The sequence below is a fragment of the Panicum virgatum genome, chromosome 7N (assembly GCF_016808335.1).
Source record: "Panicum virgatum strain AP13 chromosome 7N, P.virgatum_v5, whole genome shotgun sequence".
In the NCBI taxonomy this organism is placed as follows: Eukaryota; Viridiplantae; Streptophyta; class Magnoliopsida; order Poales; family Poaceae; genus Panicum; species Panicum virgatum.
The window spans coordinates 312475-334485 of NC_053151.1; the positions used below are offsets into that span (position 1 = coordinate 312475).

The 22011-nt window shown below is 43.1% G+C and overlaps 1 protein-coding gene and 2 long non-coding RNA genes across 12 annotated transcripts; 1 reads left to right on the top strand and 2 right to left on the bottom strand.

The window, feature by feature from the left end:
- Positions 1–772: 772 nt before the first annotated feature.
- LOC120681716 (50S ribosomal protein HLP, mitochondrial-like) lies at positions 773–10309 on the bottom strand. Its single transcript, XM_039963338.1, has 4 exons — positions 10036–10309; positions 9450–9515; positions 2417–2520; positions 773–1397 (listed from the first exon to the last, which is right to left on the bottom strand). The coding sequence occupies exons 2-4, from the start codon at positions 9481–9483 to the stop codon at positions 1023–1025; spliced, it is 513 nt and encodes a 170-aa protein (XP_039819272.1). The 5' UTR covers positions 9484–9515; positions 10036–10309; the 3' UTR covers positions 773–1022.
- LOC120681735 lies at positions 3940–8844 on the bottom strand. Of its 10 annotated transcripts, XR_005678038.1 has the most exons (6): positions 7576–8259; positions 7400–7480; positions 6472–7134; positions 6265–6381; positions 5748–5792; positions 3940–4758 (listed from the first exon to the last, which is right to left on the bottom strand). It is a non-coding gene; the product is annotated as an uncharacterized LOC120681735 (long non-coding RNA). The 10 variants fall into 10 exon arrangements; XR_005678036.1 differs by adding an exon at positions 8266–8844 and having other exon boundaries at positions 3947–6381; positions 7576–7768; XR_005678039.1 differs by having other exon boundaries at positions 4516–6381; positions 6472–6610; positions 6975–7134.
- Positions 10310–14579: 4270 nt separating the features above from the next.
- On the top strand, positions 14580–16174 carry LOC120681768. The gene is made up of 2 exons (XR_005678076.1): positions 14580–14762; positions 15068–16174. It is a non-coding gene; the product is annotated as an uncharacterized LOC120681768 (long non-coding RNA).
- The last annotated feature ends 5837 nt before the right edge of the window (positions 16175–22011 follow it).

Here is a 22011-nt window from a genome sequence, read left to right on the forward strand (position 1 = left end):
ACAAACAACATTTATGTTTATAAATTAGTTTGTTTAGGTGTTGAAAAGAACTGAATCAACCAAGTATTTGGCATGATCCCCTCCCAAAATTTGTAATCCGTATTGTTGGGGTATTGTTGGGCGTGACATCTCTGCCTAGTTGGATGAATAAAACAACGAGCTATGTTGGGATAAAAAAAAAGTCGCAAGTGCCAACAAAGCCTACTTGCAGGTTTACATAGAGAGTCGACCTAATAGAGAAGAAGACCAATCGATAAGTCCCGCACCATCTACACAGGTGCATACTCCCTCCGTATTGGTAAAAGAAGACGTTTTGGACATGGTTTGGGTCAAACATTGGGAATGTAAATCATCAATAACTTTTAACTTGTTGAATTTGCAAATGTGAAAATTATATGAATAGATTTGTCTAGAAAAATACTTTCATAAAAGTATACGTGTAGCACTTTTCTATAAATATTTTTTTAGTAACTAGAGGTCAAAGTTGTGTTTTGGAGACCGTGTCCCTGTCCTAAACGTCTTCTTTTACCAATATGGAGGGAGTACCTCAATGCCTATTTGACTTCCTCGCCAGACGCCGCCGTTGTTTGCAGATCACCGATTCGCCGCCTGTTTATCATGCCCGATTGCTAATTTAACTTCTTATATTTTTATGGTGAATGGGGGGCCTCCATTTTATTTTCGCACCGGACCACCAAAAAGTCAGGGCCGGCCCTGAAAGTGCTCCAGCTCATACGTAATATGAGAACATGATACATACGCATGCGTTGGTCATGAAAATGGGACACTACTATTCATGTTCAATGGAAGTCCAAATCGTGATACATAAGGACTCACCATAGTTCAAACTTTTTTTCAAGATACATTATTGCGAATACAAACGGCCAAACCCAAAAGTGAAATATACTAATATCACGATTCAACAGAGAACAAAAACATCCCTAGAAACATTCTTTAAGGGAAACACCACATTCATTTCACTCTGCAGAACTATCAGGCAAATACCAAAGCAGGAAGACATCTCAAACAATGTGCTCAGCCAATGCCAGGATCTTGAGGTGCTTCTTCTTCCTGAGCTCATGAGGCACCGGACCAAAGACGCGAGTGCCGATCAGCTCGCCCTTGTTGTTTACGAGGACTATCGCGTTGTCATCGAACTGGACCTCGCTGCCATCACTGCGCCCTTTCTTCATGGCAGCCCGGACGACCACTCCGTACACGACGTCTCCTTTCTTGACCTTGCCACGAGGTTGTGCTTCCTTGACAGATCCGATGATCATGTCCCCAAGCCTTGCTCCATACTTGCCCCTCTTGGCCTGAATGCACATAACCCGCTTCGCTCCAGAGTTGTCCACGACCTTGAGGTTGGTTCTCATCTGGATGAATGTTCTGATTTGCTGAAAATGGGATAAGAGCTTATGTTATCATTCAATTTTTTGTTTTCGGAAAATAAAGAAAGTGAGATGTGTAATCATTTTAAGAGAAGTCAATATTACAGTAATTATTTTGTTAGCTTCACACTATATAGCAGCTTACAGAGAACCTTCTTTCCCATTCAGTAAAGCATTTTAATTACTTTATCTCAGATGGTTTCCATCAAACTGAACGTTCTCAAGAAGAGTATATGAAGAGTGCCTCATAAAGCAATATAGCTTGTCCTAGGAACTATTTACAATCCTAATTGAGGTAATTAAAATGAAAAAAAATAAGGAACCTGAAGAGGGCTCAGGTAGTAAGAAAGTTATTGAAGTATCAAGATATATGATGCAAATTTACAGGCAGCCAAATAACATACTGGATCATGGATATCATGGGGAGAATTGAAATACGAACAATCGATCATAAATCAAAACTTAGAATGTCGGTGTAAGCTACCATATATGGATTAAGAGAAACAACAAATTGATTTGCTGACCAGCAGTTACTTGGAACAATGCGACATGTCTGAAATCAAGAAATGTTTCTTTTTCTTCATTGAAAACATCAGTGCTGATATATGCAAGCGTTTCAAGAGAACTTTATATTCCAGAAATTATCCTGTGTCAGCTTCATAACATAGCCAAAAAAACCCAGTAAATCCTTCCAGAGATTTAGCTGGTTTCCATCAGGCAAACACACTCATGAAGAGTGTGCAATGAAAAAAGGCTCAGGTTAATATTAATACAAGTTAATCAAGTATTCAGCTGTATGGAGCAAGACCACTGATAACCAAACAAACAAGCTGGATAATAGATATAATGAGAAAAATCAAAAACACACAATTGTTCCTTAATGAAATTAAGAGTTTCAGTGCAAGTTATCATATGACTTTAAAGAAGAAGAAGAAAACAGCAGTTTGCATTCCAGAAGCTTATTCAAAACAACGAATATATGTTTAAGGACAATAAAATGTTTCTGCATGGTAGATTCAGTTCACCTGGCTGATAGCATCACAATGAGAAGGTCTTGTCACTGCCTCCACAGATGAGCTGGTGGCTCCATACAAATTATTTCCAAGGCTTCCAATCAGAGTACGTCCAACTATATAGATCAAGAAGCATTCCGACAATTTGGATTAGAACAGCATCATATCACAGTGATTCAAACATTATCAGAAACTTTTCTAAGGTCTCAACACTAGACAGTTTCATAGAGCTAGACATCGGCTGCAGCTGCACAGAATCAGCGGTTCTAGTTTTGTAGGCATTTCAACAATATGACCAGATCATCATTCACCACTAGATCATGTCTATTCAGCTTGCAATAATTGGTTACTAGTGGATTACGCGCGTGTTGCGCGCGCATAATTCCTTTGTAATCTTACTGGTAATTATTATGGTAGTAGTAGATGTTTTGAAGTGTAGGGAAATTAAAAATAGTATGTAAATTTTGTAAGATCTGATAGGAAAATGGATAAAGGAAGGTCAGAGTTAAAGTTTTATAAATTTCTATTTTTTTCCAGGTGTAACCTAATAAGATCGTAACGGGTCAGTTCGTGCAAAACAGCCCAGATAGCATATGTACCCTAAGTATTAAAGAGGACTCACACTCAAGTAGAAAATGTAACCCAAATGTTAAGGAGTACAGAGATATGACACTGTAAGCAGTTTAGGAAGCGCAAGAAGTATTTGAAATCGTCAAATAGTTAAATTCTTGCCATCATTTTTGTCAGACCCGGGGCAGTTCCAAGCCAAATATGACCTCTGTTTTTGTTTTAGAAAGCACAGTAACTGTATGAATAAATTTGTAGTAGAGCTATAATTGTCAAAAGATAGGTAAAACAACTAAATGGTCCATACATAGAGGATTACAATAGTTCGATGATACTTTATATTAAACAGCCAGTTCAGTCATTTTGTTAAGCTAGCAAAATGCTAAACATTTACAAAGGATACCAAGGCAGATCTACATGCAGCTCAGGTGTAAAGGTTGTTGTCTGCATGGAATTTTAATTCAACACAAACCTGCTGAATTATCACATGGAGAAGGTGCAAACATACTAAACAAAATTTGGTGGACAAATTCCAGATCCCAATTAACAATACTAACTAAAATTACTCACATTCATTAAATAAAAGAGGAATAATGTCAAGGTATTGTAGGGACAATAAAGGAACTGAATTGTTTGCTCCTGTTGTTCACAATCAACTTCATGTGTAAGGACATACAATGTTGCCTGTTGCAAATTTGAGAAGAAAAACAACCCAAAAAGAATAACAGCAGGTTCTCATTAAGCTTAACACCGCAATGAGGGCATCAGAAGGCAGCAGTTGTAACATAAAAAAAATAGGGGGCTCAAAACACCAAGGCGATTAAGGGCTGAAAAGCGAAACCTAATGTGGTGTGCGCATTTCAGATAGGATTTGTTTCCCCCTACTGCTACAACTTAAAATTGCATGTCCATGGAGATAGCTCACATGGTTTAGGGACACATGTCGTCGTAACAGTAAGAACCAAAAAGCAACAATGAGCTTAATTCATATTATTACTGTTGCGGAAAGCAACTGAACTTGGCCATCCAAATGTGTCTGGGTACATGAATTTTTAGTCAGTATAAGTAAACGGGGAGAGGAGCTAACCAGACTTACAGTAGCTAATAAGAGACAGCCAACGCCAAAGATTGCTAGTTAGGCTTATGAATTAGCCACCTATAAAGATAAGAAAACTAATCTACCACATTATCTGAGCAATTCTTGGCAGACTATGAGGTTATTTCAATCCTAAATAAATAGCTATCCCATTATAGTACAGCTAGCTCTCAAAAGAAACGGAATTATTGTCAACTTAATGTTTTGTGGTCTTGTTGAGCCAGGCATGCAACAGTTGTATTTTTGGATGTGGTCCTAGTTTCAGTAGAATGCAAACAATATAATCTGAGGAATATGAAATTTGGAAGAAGCTGGATGGGATTAACGGACCTAGAAAACGGCCATCACTTTGTGGAACAATCTAGGCATCAACCTGGTTATTAGAAGCGTGGTTAACAGATGGAGCAGGTAACGATGGCAGACAACATGCTATGTGCAAAGAGAATCCAAAGAGAATAGCACATAAGAAATTAAGCATGAAGTACAGAATCCTTCTAGAGTAGTTTTATCCATTACATATTTTACAATGCATGAAGTACAGAATCCTTCCAGAGTAGTTTTGTCCATCACATATTTTACAATACTAAGAGAACAACGAAAATTAAGGGATTAGCTAGCCGCATTGGATGTTCTTCAGGTGCTGGAGACTGCATTCATTTGACGGGCGCAAAGCCTCATGCCGGAGGTGTTCCTGAAGTTGGGTTGTCAAGGAAGTTAGCAAAACACAGAATTGTAAGGGAGTATTCAAAACAACTGTTTTTCATGTGGAAAATGTATAAATTTCCTGAGTTCAGGATGTTTAAGAAGTTGACGATTTAACTGATGGTAGGAGGCTGTGGACGTTGTTCTGTCCTGTAGCAAGTTGTTTTTGTTATAGCAATCAGGAAGGATATCCTATCATCACAGCAGTCATGTCTATTGAATAGCAGAGAGTATTGTAGGTACTTTTGGGAATAGAGAGTTGCAGTGAATTAATATCGGAAGTAGCAGGGCTCAACTAAAAATAAGGCGTTGGAAGAAGCAATATTATTTTGAATTGATGCAAATGGAAATAAATACTGCCTCTGAACTAATATGGTTATTATGTGGTGCACTTTAAGGCGCTAACAAAATCAGCATTTCTATATATGGCTGTGTCAATCAAGCACCCTTGCAAGCATGTAAATCTAGCACCCTTGCAAGCATGTAGTCTCAAATGTGTTTCAAGTTCCGAACATAAGCTACTGGCTATGCGAAATTAACTTTCTGAGCATCAGTATTTCTGTGTATGCCTGTGTCTAAATCTAGCACTCTTGCAAGCATGTAGTGTCAAATATGTTTCAAGTTCTGAACAAAAGGTAGTGGCTATGCAAAAAGAAACTTTCTGAACATAATCCTAGAAAACATGAATCAGCAGTAGCAGCATGGGTCCCCACAAAGATCAGTTTTTTGTTTCGCGTTTCATATTTAATGTAGGAACTAAAAAGCGGATTTTTAAAGCATACCTGTAAAGCACAGTGAGCACTACCAGATCAGGTTTAGAATTTGGTACATGAAGTGGAGGGGGGAGGAACACTCACTTTTTTTATACACTTTTTTTTTGTTAACTTGTGACATTCCTAAGCAGCCAAAGCACACTCCAATGTGCACAATTCAATTAGCATGCCTATCATTAATGCACATAGAGTTGAATTATGTCACCTCTTACATGGTTGGAAAAGAGCACTGCACTGCCCGTTCAAACAACTGAAATGTACAGGCACAAATATATCATTAGCTCGCAATAAACATAAAAGAAATAGGTGAAGCTGAATAACAGACTTCCAAAAACACCAAAATAGATAGGAAAATAGGGAAAAACTGCAGTGAAAACATTTGGCATTCAATTCTGTCACAATGTACTCTGCTGGATGACTGCCAGGATGTTTCAGGACATTTAGCAGATATTAGGTAATCTTATGATAAGAGAATTGTTTCATTATATCAATGCAATATGATATCTGGCAACTTTATAACGGGGCTACCATTATATAAAAGCAGTAAACATCTACAGCTACCTAAAAAAACTATACAGAACTATAATCAGTTTACCTTTTCAACAATGGTGGCAGAACTAAATGTGTCATCTATTTCACACACATATAAGATCTAAGAATCTAATATGCACAATCTCCAGCTACGTGTCAGCAGAGAGAACTAAGGAGCTTACATGGCGTACCTATTCTTCAGAAGAATGAATTCGCTCCAAAGATAGCGAATAAGGGACCCATAGCTCACCAACCCATGTGCAGTTTCTTGTGGTTCTGTAATAAACACTACTAAGTACAGAAGGCACCTGCAGAGAAAAGCATCTCTTGGTATTAAAAAGATAGAATATCATCATGATTGAATCAACATGTATTGGCAAAGAAGTTTCTATAAGAACCTTCAAGTTCTTATCCAGGTAGCTTGTATATCCTATCCATAGATCACTTGACACAGGAAGCTCTGAAATAGTTCCGAAATGCATTTGACTGGACAGAAGATGTGAAACATCCTGTGTTCCAAGCAACAAACACCTAGCACTTTGCAAACGCATTTTTTTGTCAATTTGATTGAATGCATGATGAAAGGATGGCCACAGTAGAATGATACCTTGTAAATATCTAAAACAATTAATTAACTTCTGAACAGTGCACAATGTATGAAGTTCAGATCAGGAAATGGAACAAAGGAACACATTTTTGGCTGTCAACTCTGTTTTGATGTCATGATGTGTGCATACATGTCGAATTAAATCCTTGTGTATACAAACAAAAAAAAAACATAACAGGAAAGCAAATTACCAATGATACATATGGTAACGGGGGAAGGATAAATCATTGCACATTAGTACATTACTAATTTTCAGTTCATGAATGTAACTGATAGGTGAACTTGTAGGGATACCTCATTAAAATCTTTGCTAGTACAAACTGGGATTCCATAGAATCGTAAGATTAACCTACAGCACAGCCCGCCGACACCCACTCCGCTAGCGTGCCGCCTCGCGCGAGCCACCCGCCCGCCGCTCCGCCCGGTGCATCGACTTGCCGCCTGCTCTGAAGTGCTGGGAAGGCTTACAATGTAAAGTTAATAATTTCCCTTACAATGCACTGAATGTAACAAATAATGAAAATTGCACGCAGCTGTATCCAAAAACTCAAAGTCCTTATCAATGTTTATAGATATCAGTAGGTGTCACATCTGCAGACATCAATACCCAGTTGATAAAAAAATTAGATCAGGCATCAAGCACCAGTTTTCAGTAAGCATTGAGCACCATGAAGCTGAAAAGGATGGTGAACACCATGAGCATTGAGCAGACACCCTACCTTTGTAGTAAGCATTCTATGTAGCCTTGCTTTAGGTTCCATTTCCATTGTATGCAGTTCCTCGTCCTCTGCGTACAAGCCCTAAAGAGGGTCATTCAAATTAAAATTGCAGCTTGCAGGATTCGTCAGAGGGGCTGCGCACAAATTAATTGCAACATGGTAGAGCTAAGACATACTTTTTTTTTTGCCTATCTTTGTGTAATCAAATAGAAATTGCAGCTTGCAGGATTAACATGTATTTCCGGGTAACCACTTTAAATAAGCACACGCAGCTCTCTTTAATTTCATGGCAAATATTTGTCCAGGTTCTCGGGACCATGATAGTGCCGGAAGCCCTGAAGTGGTTCTTACGTCTTGTACTACTCTTGCCTGTGTAAAAAGGATTCAGTAGAAGTCAATTGAAGTTAGAACAATATGATTCAAGGAGCATACTAAAAATCTGAATAAGGCACTACACTTGTTGTCACTCAAAGCAGCTAGTCGTACAAAAAAAAAAACTGTTGGCATAAGCTGTGAGCAATGAATTTCTAATATCAAGATTTTTTTGTTGCTGCCAGACCATATTCGTTGCTCACAATCTACAATAGAAATAATACTGAATGGCCATTCTCAATTGGTAAGTTGGATTTTTTGTTGATAATGTATATGACTACTGTCAACAGTTGTAGAAATAAATCGTAACGTCTCCAACCCTAAAACAATGCACCAAGTGTATTTCAACCAATGCCTACTGAGTAGCATGTCCAGTCTAGTTGAATCTTCCCTGAATTCCATCCAACAAATCGGCACTGGCAGCGTGTATAGATCACAAAGAAACCCTCCTGCTTCTCCAGCGCTGCCAAAAAAAAAAAGGAGAGAACATCGACCTGTGCCACTGCCGCGTTTGGAGGGAGGAGGGCGCCAGCCTCGTCGTGCGCCGTCCTGTCGTGGCCGGCCTGTAGGGTCCCGGTCCGGGGCACGACGGCGGCTGCAATGACCCGCGCGGGCCACTGCCGCGTTTGGAGGGAGGAGGGCGCCAGCCTCGCCGTGCGCCGTCATGTCGTGGCCGGCCACCGGGGAGAGGGATGGCGCGGGGAGGGGGGACGGCCTTGCCGCCATGGCCGGCGAGCGCGCGGTGGGGAGGAATGGAGCCGAGCTCGCGCAGGCCGGCAGCGCGCCGGGGAGAGAGGGAGGATGGCCGTGCGGCGCCATGGCCGGGAGGGTGACGAGGACGTTCGCGCGCCCCGCCGGAGCCGAGCTGAGCCGAGCAGCCTGTCCGGCCTTGCCGTTGTAGCTCGGCGCGAGGAGGTGAGAGGGAGAGGAGTGGTGGAGGGGCGAGGGAGGAGGATGGTGGCGGCGCAGGCAGCTGCGGGGGAAGAAGCGTGAATGACGCGGTAGAAGAAGAGAGAGAGAGAGAGGGAAGGGAAGGTTCATGAAGCCGCGTGGTGGGAAAGGGCGGACCGGAGTCGCTGTAAATACGGCCTGCGGCTCCATGGCCCCGCGCGGACCACTGTCGTGTTGGGAGGGAGGAATAGAAAGGTGCTCACAGGAAGACGCAGCAGGCTTTGGCAGGGGACCGTGTGAAAAGGAACCGGCAATGTAAACGATGGTGGCGACCATACCGCGGAGGAAGGAGATGAGCTGGCAGCTTTCAGATTCAGATCAAACGGCACGTAGAATTTGGGCCGACGTGGCCATGCTGGCCGCGCGCCTAGCCGCGGGGGAATCATATATATAGAAACAAGGCAAGCACAACGCATTGCCAGAACTTGAACCAGGTAAGGTTGTACTAGTTGTCATGAATTCTTTTTTAATTATTTATTTTACCAAGGTTAGGATACACAATATCAGGCACGATTTTTCTCATACCGACATCATCAAATCAACCACAGTGCACATGAGCAACTCTGATCTTCTAAAGAGTGAAAAGACGTATATAAAACAAGCAGAGAAGCGTGTTTCTTTAATCTAATCTTACTTAAACTGAATCGCTTTTAGTATCTGAAGGCAGATGCTATCGCTACGTCCCCCCATTGTAAAATTGAAACCTCCGAGGTGATGAAGCTAATACCTGACGAACACTTTGACCTCAGAAACGCCGCCATTTCGTGGTAGCCTGCTCCTCACCTGAGCTTTCCTGCAAGTGGAAAGCGATGCGTTAAAACAGAGCACATCAGAGGGCTCGGCAATCGCAACAAGCCCAGCAAATTCAGGGTGCATGAAACGTTGCACGGAAATCCGTGGAAACCCACTCGAGAGCTATGTTTCACCGATACGCGATACGGGCACGGCAAATCTCCAAAAACCAGGATACGCCGATACGTCAAATATATATAAATAAATTATTTTTTTCTACTTTTCTCAATAAACAAAACAGAATATTCAAGACAGGGAAGACAAAAATATAGCAAGCAGTCCCGATGAGGCAAGATAAACTACAATTGAAGGGAGTCCAAAAGATGCTGCTGTACACTGCTTCAATAATCAAACCAGCAGCACTGGGATTAGGTGACGGAGAAAGTGAACTTGCACTTGCACTTGAACTAGCCATGCTTGTTACGTATTATTATCTACAACGAAACGCGAGACATGAACAACTCAAATCCATTTATCTACCTCTCGCACAGGGAAGTCAGGGAGCTGAGATGGCAAGTTACCTGGGATTCCCCTGGGCGGCGGCCGGCAGTTGTAGATCCAGGCGGAGGTGCTCGCTCCCAGCCGCCGGCGCAAGGGGCGGCGGCGCAAGGAGTCCGAGAGAGAGAGAGAGAGAGAGAGAGAGAGAGAGAGAGAGAGAGAGAGAGAGAGAGAGAGAGAGAGAGAGACGGGGATCTCACCTTCTGGAGCGGGCGCGGGCGAGACGGCGGTTCCGGCGGCGCGGCGGCGGCGAGAGAGAGAGAGAGCGCGCGCAGCGAGCGATGTGTGGGTGGGTTGTGGGGGAAAGAGAGGTGGGCTGTGCCCGTGTGTTTTAAGAGTTGGGCCGTCAGCGCGTCAGGGCGCCACCTCCATCTGGAGGTGGAGGGGACACAATGCAAGGCGATCCTGTTGGTTGGACTTTGCAGGCGCCACAAGTGCTTGCCCATCGAAGGGCGATGCTACCCGTTCTACCCAACTCGAACAGCAGGTTCAAATTCAAAGCCCTTCAGCAAGGTTTCCGGAGCCACAACGCCCACTACGGCGAGCACGACTCGCACGCATGGTCTACCGGCATGAACCGGACATCATCTCTCTGGATACGCTATGCGCTTACTTAAGATGATAGGATCGATGGATCGGTTCTACAAGAACAAACACGTCCACCAACTTTTCCGCGAGCAGTGGGGCTAAAAAGCGGGGGACACTTGTAAGATCTGCCCTCCTACACTTGGCCTCGCCATTCCCAGAAACGGAGATGGCCATTTCTTCCTTTCGGATCTTGAAGAAACGGGGTCACGGGCTCACGGCCTCGAAGCGTCAACACGCGAATGATGCGGGCCAAAGTGCGGCGACTTTCGTGACCGCGACCCGTCAGGGGACGCACGCAACGGGCAACGCCCCGCTGCTCGTTTCCGAGAGCGTCAGGGCGTCAGCGCGTACGAGAGAGAATGCCATGGCGATCGCGAGCTGATTCAGACTTGAGAACCACATGGATCTATCCGGTATTGGAGAGAAGCACCACGAATCGAGTCAGGTCAGCGATGAGGAAGAGCTAGAACAGGCGATGGGAATGCGAAAAATGGAACGAGGAAAAGGACTATCCATATGATCGTGCGCTCGGCACCAACCTGCCACCACTCACGAGTCACGACACACATATGAAAAGGTCGTTGGGCACTGTGCATCCAGCTAAACGGCTGCGACGGCCTTTAGTTGTTTTTTTCCGAAAGTAACGTGACAGGGGTTGTCAACGTCTGCTGCCTTGGCTGATGGGAATAGGGCCACCCAAAAAGTCAGACGTTGCGGAAGGAAATGGGTGCGTCGCAGGTAATTGCTTTTGGTTTGTGTGGCGAGAATGGCCAAGAGAGACTCCATCTGCTTTTATTGATAACGAGATCGATCTGCTTTGGCACAACAAGGAGAAGATCCTAAAACCCAAGACACCGGGATGCCTTGAACACAAATTCTGTGAAACTAACGGCTACCCAGTAGGCAATGGAACTATGGAAAAAAAAACAAAAATTGAGCATCCGCAAGAGGCAAAATGATTTACGTACTGGATCAGGTTTTACTTTGGAATTGGAGTTTGGATTGTTCATACAAATCTTTTATTTTGAATTATGGCTGGGCCTCATCATCATGGGTGCGCAGACCTCTCAGTTGGCCCAGGTCGGGATGTGATGAATCGAAGAATGGCCCACCGGAGGCTCCAAATCGACGGCGGCGGATGGCAATGGAGGTGGCGGTTATGGTGGAGAAATGGGGCTAGAGTTTGGGGGTAAAAGGGGAGGGGGCACGTTCTTAAGGGGAAGGGGGGGCTCGGCGCCCTGGCCACGCTGGCCGAACTGGCAGCCACCGAGGGGACACCGCCACCTCTGTTGCCCAATCGGCAGGCGAGCATGCGGGAAAGGAGGGAGGGGTGGCTGACAGGTGGGCTCGGGGAACGCAATCAACGGGCAATGTTTGAAATTCAAAAACGAGATGATCCCGGGCTCCAAAAATCATGGGAAAATTTTCTGGAAGGAGATAAAATCACCAAGATCATGATGCAACAAGAATCACTCAAAAATATTTTGTAGATTGGTTGCAACAAAAAGAACAAAAGGGTTGTTTTTGAACTTTGCAAGAATTTTGTGGCTCGGTTCGAATGCTATAAAATCCTGAAAAAATATTTTAAATTCAACATTTGAAATCTAGTATTTGAATAAAATACTAACCCCCTTCTTCCCCGACCCGGCCCTACCCTAACCCCTTCTTCCTCTTCTCCGACGGCTCCGACCTCCCTCCCTCGATAGCTTCGACGCCAGTTCCTCCACGCCATCCATTCCCTTGTGTTCTCCGCCGGTGTCGGTGCCCTCGCCGCCACCTCCTTCGAAAAAATTGGTCTCCACCTGTTCCTCCACACATCCACTCTCTCACCTTTTCGTTGTCAGCCCTCGCCACCTCCTTCCAGATCTGGACATGGCCAGTGGATCCGCTCCCGGAGGGATGCCTAGGGATGGTATCATTTACATTTAATTTCTACTCAACTATAAATTACCCTATCTTTTCCAAAATCTTATCTTTGTTTTAGGGTACATGGTTAACTATAATCTGAGACCATATATCTGTGATTATTTAATTTGTTGGAAGTCTAGCTATTAAGTAGGCTACATCATAGTGGCGCTCGATAGAGACGTCTGAATTTTCATAATGAGATGAAAAATATCATGGACTAATATATGCCACGGGCATGGGCATAGAAGGGAGGTGTCACATGGGATATAACATAGTACGGTACATTTGTCAATGTGAAACATAGAAAGTCTAGGTGATGATGCAATAAGGTTTTGTTTCATGTTGTAAAAGAAGTTAATTTTTCATGGTAACACCCGACAAAATGAAGTGGAATAATTGACATATTGCAATGCAAAATGGCACAAAAAGTACAACATGAAGTGGAGTGCTAGCGAAGGGATCGATCTACTAGCGCACAAGAGAAAACTAGGTATGGAAGATTGGTTCAAGGGGAATAAGGATTTATCTTGTGGCATCGGTGAGACACCATCCCAATTAGGAAGGGAATTTTATTTTTCATTTCAAGTTTCTAAAAAGTGAGGCATCGACACCATCCCAATTAGGAAATGTGTGGGTGGGGCAACCTTTTGCAATAGTTATGTTTTCACGGGGTATTTGTGTTAGAAGTATAGATTATGTATATTATAAATATATTATGTATCTAAGCCTAGAAGTTATGGTTTGATAAGTTATCGTTATAAGCTTGTCTGTCAAAAATTATGCTCACGAAATATAAGTTATACGTAGAAGTATTAAGTTATAAAAATATAAGTTTAGCGTACAAAATGTTATTATAAGTTATGTGCGTAAGGTGTAAGTCATCAACAGAATATATTAATCAGCGTCATAAGTTATATATATAATATTAGTCAAGATGGTAAAACTATATTTTTATATATCATGATAAATTATGTATATGTTTCATCAAGAGAAACAAAACTTACTATCATAATTTTTTGGTATAACATTAGACATAATTATTTATGGATAAAATTGTCGTTGCAAACGTAGAAAAAAAATTTATGCACATAACTTTGTATATAGCATTTATGAGACAAACTTATATAGATAATGGACAAAACTATTATAGCGTATACTACCTATAATAGGTACTCATCATATGTAACATATCGAAAATAAGAAAAATAAAATAAAAATGATTGAAAAGAAACTAATCTGGAGAAAAGGAAATGTGGATCACCATCTAACCTACTAGACAAACAACGACCACCAATGAGCAGTTTGGCCCACCTAACATCGATTGCTCTGCTCGTTCTGAGCGGTCGCCCGCTCAACTGAAATTGCGGATATGCTAGCACTTGGATTTCGCAGTCGCCTCCCTTCTCGGATTTGCGTTTGCTTCTTCCTGATTTGATGTGTTGCCGTCATCTCCCACCACTGTCCTCCTCGCTTCCATCGCCATTGCCGCTCTCCCTCTCTGCTCAAGCCGCCTGATTTCTTGGACCGGTCCGGGGGCGTAAATGCCCGTCCCTGCAGAGGATCCCAGCCTTCTCCGCTCCAAATCCCGTCCTTGTTTCCCCCAAGTAAGAGCATTTCAGCACTCCCTAATCCTATTTGCCAGACATGACAGACTCGTCCTGACCGCTCTTGCCCGGGCAGGCTCTCCGGCGGCGGCTCAGCTCTGAGGCCCGCCCCCACTTGCTATGGGCTTCTTGATCTGCGCTTGCCTCCTCCACCTCCTGCTCTCGACCGCCGATTCCGGGGTCGCCGGCCAGGATCCTCGACGCGACGCTGCAGGACTACGCGTTCCGGGCCTTCGAGCGCCCGCGCACCGGCATTGTCTACAACGCCACCCTCCCCGCCAACCTCACCGGCATTGCGCTCTCCGCGGTCCGCCTGCGCAGCGGAAGGGCTTCGCCGGCTACTTCCAGTTCGGCGTCGTCGTGCAGCGGATGGCGCAGGTTGGGCGGACGCAGGCACCTGTGGCCTTGGGGACACGGACACAACCGGTGATTGAAAACGATTATGCTGCATAGCAATCTTATGAGCTCTAGTCTAGTAACAGAAAGAGTTGATGGTTATGGCTAGCGACAGGGCTGTCCATCGGTTGGTTGAGGCAGCAAAATTTCCATATCCATGAGGGCGATGCTAACTGCTAATTTCAGAGCTCAGGTTCTGCTCCATGAGGGTTCAGCACATTCTTTTGGTGGGTTTGTGCACCTCCTTTCAACAGGTGTCACCTTTGGACATTTTCATAAGTCATAGTTAATTTGGTGAAATAACTACTGTGCTAGGATCTTGATAATTTCATGGGATTTTTTTGACTAAAGTTGTTGAGTTTTCTGTGTATTGCGGAAGAGAAACCTTTAGTGCTTACTGGCCATTCCTCAGACTTTTTAGACACTGTAGAAAAGTACTATAGTTAATTTCTCATATGCCTCCTGCTATCAGGATTAATTTAAACGCATATAGTTAATCACCTTGGAGTCTAGGTTCATTCGTTTGACTGAATTTTTGTTATGTTTGTTAAAATTGTAGAGGGTTCCTGGGCAAGCAGGGCAAATGCCCCTGCTCTTGCAGTACTTCGGCACACTGCTAACTCTGGGAAGCTCAATGCCTTCGAGTCCCTTGAGCTATCTCCACTCGTCGTCAATCAGAACAAAAAGAATCTTCTGGAAAATTGGTTGGCAGAAGACAAGTTGGAGTGCAGCGAACTGGATTATTGATTGCATGAATCTTACTGTACTTTGCCAAATTACATGGAACTTTTCTAGTTTTTTCACTAATCATGTCTTGTGCCCTTTGATGTAGACTGTGGATAATGATCTTACACAAAAAATATACATAAAGGCTAGGGCAACCCCTAAAGTTGTTGCTGATTTTGCTGAAAGTAGTGAGTTTGACAAGATACTTATGTACTCGATAACACCGGATTGCAGTAGGATGATGCAATTAACACAGGTTCAATTTTGTTGGGAAATTCTGAGGAACACGCGCAAGTGGGAGGACGATTGCAGAGCAAGTGTCACGTTCCTGCTGCAGGTGAAGAAGCTAATTCGGGAGATGCTGCTGGTGCAGATGCTGCTGCTAGCCAAGGTGACTTTATGCGTGATGATGCCAGACCATCCGAAGTGCAGATGAGATACCTAGGCCCATTGGGAGGGATGTAGCAAAGAAAAGGCGCAGCCAAGGCGGCTCAGCATCATCGACCTTTGCCTGCCTGGAGTTGTTTGAGAAGATGGCCAAGAACAGAGAAATCAAGCATCAACATTCATCACTGTGCAGGAGAGACAGCTTGAGTTACAGGAAAAGCATTACAATTTCGCGAGGGATCAGTGGGAAGCATCTATTATGATGAAGGATGATCTCAACACTTGCTCAGAGGTCGCACGTGAGTACTTCATCAACCTACAGAGGGAGATACTGGAGAAAAGATTCAACCGTGGAGGTCGCAGCAGCAGCAATTAATCGAAACCTCTACTTCGGCTTGTATTTTTCGCATTTGCTTAGGATAGTTGTTTATTATTGAACAATGTAAAATGCTGTGAGATACTTGTGAGAGACTTGTGACAATATTAGGCAGCAACTTCCGATCTGATTACAGTTGCACCTTTTGTAATCAAGCATCAGCATACTTATCTGCTATGATTTGATCGATATTGATATAGGGCAGCACAAGATAATCCAACTACCTGGAGATGCAGTATCCTAGAGAAGTAGCACATGATCAAACTACCTTGTCAAGCACTGATAAAAGGAGGAGACATATGATCCAACAAGCACAACCTATGTCAGTAACATCTACACACATGCCCCCTGGACACTCCAATTGAACAGAACCTAGCTTTGCTGGGACGCACACACGCATACAACATACAAAGCACAAGCTATCAGGAGATGCGAAGCACACATTCAGTTGCCAAAATTTTTGCAGCCAAGCAGCACTCACTGTAAATTTTTTTTGCAGTCAAGCACCACTCACTTGAATACACAGCCAAGCTTTCAGGAGATGCCAAGCACACATTCAGTTGCCAAAATTTTTGCAGCCAAGCAGCACTCACTGGAAATTTTTTTTTGCAGCCAAGCACCAGTCACTGGAATTTTTTTTTGCAGCCAAGCACCACTCATTTGAATACACAGCCAAGCTTTATTACATGATTCTACTTATTCAAGTGGGCTGTGTGCTGTTAGGACACCTAATTGCTGGAAATTACGGGGCCCATGGGTCACCCACAGGTCTAAATCCACACCCGCACCCGCCACAGTATGGATGTGGGTGGGTGCAAATCCACAGGTGCATTTTCGCACCCGCACCTGCACCCAATGGGTGTGAGACCCGTGGGTGCGGGCACCCGCGGGTCCGACTGCCATCCTTAAGTGGAATAGATATGTGAATGCATGTGATATATTATGGATGTAAATGGATTGTATATGTATTTTGTATGAAAATTTGGAATTAAAATGAAATTTGGAGAAAATTTTAGCCCCTGGTCGTAATAATTTTCGGCGGCATGGGATAGGCCGTCGAAAATTAACCAAATTAATTTTCGGCGGCCTGGATCAGGCCACCGAAAATTGACCTGAGAAGGCCGTTTTCGGCTGTTTTTGTGTCCGCCGAAAATTTGTTAATTTCAGCGGCTGGACTTTAGCCGCAGAAATTATTTTATTTTCGGCGGCTGAACATGGCAGCCGAAAATTAATTAATTTGTGGCGGTATACCGTCGAAAATAAGCTTATTTTCGGCACTTTTTGGACGACGGCCGTGCATCGCCGAAAATAAGAAAAGCCGTCAAAAATTGCTTATTTTCGGCGAGAAATGGCTATTTACAGTGGTATTTGGCCCCCGAAAATTGTTAGGATTGCTGTAGTGATGACCAGGCACCGAATCATATGTTTCAACCACCTTTTATATTTGGTACCTCTAGGCTTTTTTATTCTTTTTCATTTTATTTGATAGCCCTGAAGGTCCAATTTTCAAAAGCAATGAAATACTCGAAAATGAGCTTCAAGTAAGCCAAGAGGCGACATAAATCATCTGAATCCATCCATCTATCTATACTATAAAGATCGAAAATAATTGAAAACGTTCCTCCTCAGTGAGCTCCTCCATGGTAGCCGTGATGATGTTTTCCTTGTTGATTTAAGAAGAGCCCATCTTCTTCATGGAGTAGATTAGATCGGTTTCAAAACCAGATTAATCTATCCCCAGCGGAGTCGCAAAAAAATATGTTGACACAGAATCGCGCCAACACACTCGAGTGCGCTAGAACGCGCGGGAGATCGTCAAAACGATCCGAACCAACGATGCCCTGGGCGGACCGGTCTGACCGGTTGCGCGGACCGGTCTGACCGGTGTGAAGTAGAGAACCGCGAAGGCCTAGAACAGCGAGCTCGGGAGGGACCCCGTCGGAGCTCGTGAATGTAGGGTTGCTCTGAGGTCGGCAGTCCACTCAGAACGTCTTCAAACGCCGCCGAGACGAGAGAAGAAAGCAATTTAGGGTTGGAAAAGAGTAGGGTTTGAGAGACAAAAGTAATGCGATATTTTGTTTGATTCGATTGGGAATACCCTCAATCAACCTTAGCCTTTATATTTATAGGCCGGGGAAGACGTACCCCTTCACGAGTAGGATTACATGAGAACTCTTTACAAAAACCCTAATTCTACTCGGACTGCACGGACCAGACCGGTCTGATCGGTCGGCCTTAGCAGATGCCAAATCTGGCTGTCAACATATGCCCCCCCTGCTTTTTGGTGAGTTTCACAAGACAAAAAGTAAGAACTATCCTGATATACATGTTTACGCAGAGCATACAAACTTAAAAACAAAACTAAGGGCGATATCTAATACCGGCCATCTTTGTCTTCATGCACTTTGCCAAACGCTAGGATAACATTTCTTCAAGTATCTCCCATTGATGGCTCTAGGTAGATGCTCACCTTGCAATGTCTCTATCATATATGAATTACCGGAGATAACCTTGACGATCTTGTACGGACCCTCCCAACTTGGCGACCACTTGCCAAACTTGTTGCTTTTCATCCCAAGAGGTAAAATTATCTTCCAAACTAGATCTCCAACCTGAAAAGATTTAAGTTTTACCTTCTTGTTGTAAGCTCTAGCCACCCGATGCTTATCCTTCTCAATTTCCTTCAAAGCTTTCAAACGCTTGTCGGTCACCTCATCAATATTATCCATCATCATATCATGGTAATCAATAGCAGAAAGGTCGTTTTGTCTTGCTAATCTATATGCACCCAGATTTACCTCAACGGGTAAAATGGTCTCTTGACCATAAACAAGCTCAAAAGGAGTAACCTTAGTAGCACCATGTCTAGATATACGATGAGCCCATAATGCTTCGGATAACACTTCATGCCACCTCCTAGGATTTTCTTCTATCTTCTTCTTGACAAGTTTGATCAAAATCTTATTACTAGACTCGGCCTGTTCATTAGCCTGAGCATAGTATGGAGATGAATTGAGCAATTTAATCTTGTAAGATTCGGCAAAAGCACGCACTTCCTTTGATATAAATGAAGTACCTTGATCCGTCGTCAAAGTCTATGGAATACCGAATCTATGAATAATATGCTCAGTAATAAACTCAATTACCTCCCTATGTGTCATATTTTTCAAAGAAACCGCTTTGGTCCATTTAGTGAAATAATCCGTAGCAACCAACACGAAGCGATGTCTCTTTGAAGATGGAGGATTAATTTGTCCAATGAAATCCAACCCCCAACCTCGAAACGGCCATGGTTTAATAATAGGATGCATCAACGCAGTAGGCACCAATTGCAAATCACCAAACCGCTGACATTCTTCACATCCTTTATAGTATTTGAAACAATCGGATAGTATGGTGGGCCAATAAAAACCGACTCTTCTAAGCAACCACTTCATCTTGGGAGCCGATTGATGCGTACCACAAATACCTTCATGAACCTCACCCATAGCAACCCGAGCCTGATCCGAGTCTAAACATTTGAGAAGCAAATCTTCGGCAGTTCGACGATAAAGTTCATCGTCAATTAAAACATATTTGAAAGCCAAACGCCGAATATTTCTCTCTGCACCACGACCAGGATCTCTCAAATATAATATAAAAGGGATCCTCCAATCCTAAATCAACTTTTTTGGCCAAATCAGAATCAACAGCTGCTCCACTGGTCAGACCGGTCTCTGGACCGGTCAGACCGATCTGGGCAGTCAGACCGGTATCACCAACCGGTCGGACCGGTGTGTCCAAAACCAAAAACTCAGCTTTCGTTTGCATCGGCTTGCGAATGTTGAAATATTTTTTCATAACATTGTAACCAGATGCTTGCTGAGCCAGAGTATTTGCCTTTTCATTTTCTTCCCTCGGTATATGTTTAATAATAAATTCATCGAAGGAGGAAATAATATCAAGGCATTTATCAAGATACGCATTTAAAGAACCATTATAGCATTGGCATACCTTGGAAACTTGCTGCACCACTAGAAGAGAATCTCCAAAGGCTTCAACATGCTTCACGCCTATGGATTGCAAAAATTCCAAGCCAAATAGAAACGCCTCATATTCAACTTGATTATTTGTGCATTCTTCTTCTAATCGGTTTGAAAATTCAAAAATGGCACTATTCGGAGAAATAAGAACAGCACCAATCCCTTGACCATCATTGCAAACCGATCCATCAAAGTACAACTTTCATGGTGTGCAAGTCATATAGCCGATTTTCAAATCATGCTTGTCATTAATCCGATGCTCAACAATAAAATACGCTACAATTTGGCCTCCCATAGATTTTAAAGGTTCACAAGCCAAATCATATTCAACCAAAACATAAGCCCACTTGCCGATTCGACCACTCAAAATTGGCTTTTGCAACATATGCTTGATCACATCGGTTTGACATACTACTATACAAGTACTAGATAGTAGATAATGCCTCAATTTGGTACAAGCATAATAAAGAGACAGACATAATTTCTCAATGAACGTGTACCTTGTCTCCGCATCAATAAGTCGTCGGCTTAAATATGTAATAATGTACTCCTTCCCTTCGGTTTCTTGAGTCAAAACAGCCCCAATAACTTTGTCTTCAGCAGCCACATAAAGTCTAAAAGGTACTCCTCTTCTAGGCGCTCCAAGCACGGGTGGCGAAGACAAATAAAACTTGATTTTCTCAAACGCTTCTTGCTGTTTTGCCCCCCAAGTAAATTCGGTTTCATCTTTTAACCGAAGAATAGGAGTAAAAGTATCGATCTTCCCGGACAAGTTAGATATAAATCTTCTCAAAAAATTTACCTTGCCCAAGAACTTTTGTAAATCCTTCTTACATGTAGGGGCTTCAACCTTCTTCATGGCTTCAACTCTTTTAGGATCAATCTCTATTCCTTTCTCATGAATAATGAAGCCAAGAAACTTTCCAGCCGATACACCAAAAGCACATTTGAGTGGATTCATCTTTAAACCATACCGGCGCATCCTCTCAAGAGCAAGTCTCAAATCGGCTAAATGATGATCTAAACCGGCTGATTTAATGACAATATCATCAATATACACTTCCAAGATAACACCAATCAAATCATGGAAGATTAAATTCATAGCTCTTTGATAAGTAGCACCCACATTTTTCAAACCTAAAGTCATAACCACCCACTCAAATAAACCAACAAATCCCGGACATCTAAAGGCCGTTTTAGATATATCTTCTTCAGCCATGAATATTTGATTGTAACCGGCATTACCATTAAGAAAACTAATGACACGATGTCCGGAAGCCTCATTGATCAACATATCGGCTATAGGCATAGGATATTCATCTTTGGGAGTAGCTTTATTAAGATCTCTAAAATCAATGCACACTGTAATTTTCCCCGAATCCTTTTTCTCAACAGGCACAATATTAGAGATCCAATCAGCATAACGACAAGACCGAATAAATCCAGCACCAAGTAAACGATTAATTTCAGTTTTAATTCGGTCATAAATAATGGGATTGAAACGCCTAACCGGTTGTTTATATGGTCTGAAGCCGGCTTTAATCGGTAAACGATGTTCAACAAGATCACGACTCAAACCAGGCATTTCATGATACTCCCAAGCAAAGCAATCGATATATTCTTTTAATAAATTAACTAAATCGGCTTTATATTCAGCCGATAAATTTTTGTTTACAAAGGTCGGCCTAGGAATAGTTCCATCACCAATATCTACTTTTTCTAAAGGATCAGCCGATGTAAACCCTTGGCCCAGCTTATCTAGATCACCAGAATCTTCAATGGCTTCACACATATCGTTCGTACGCGCCCGATATTGATCTAGCCTCTGCTGCAGCCACTCTACGTTGGACCGGTCTGACCGGTCGGGGTGTCTGGTCTGACCGGTCAGCCCTGTACACCGAATGGGACAGGACCAGTCTGACCGGTCGGCACTGGCGGAAAGACCGGTCGTCTCTGGGGTTTCTGTTGTACTCATCTGATTTACATTAAATG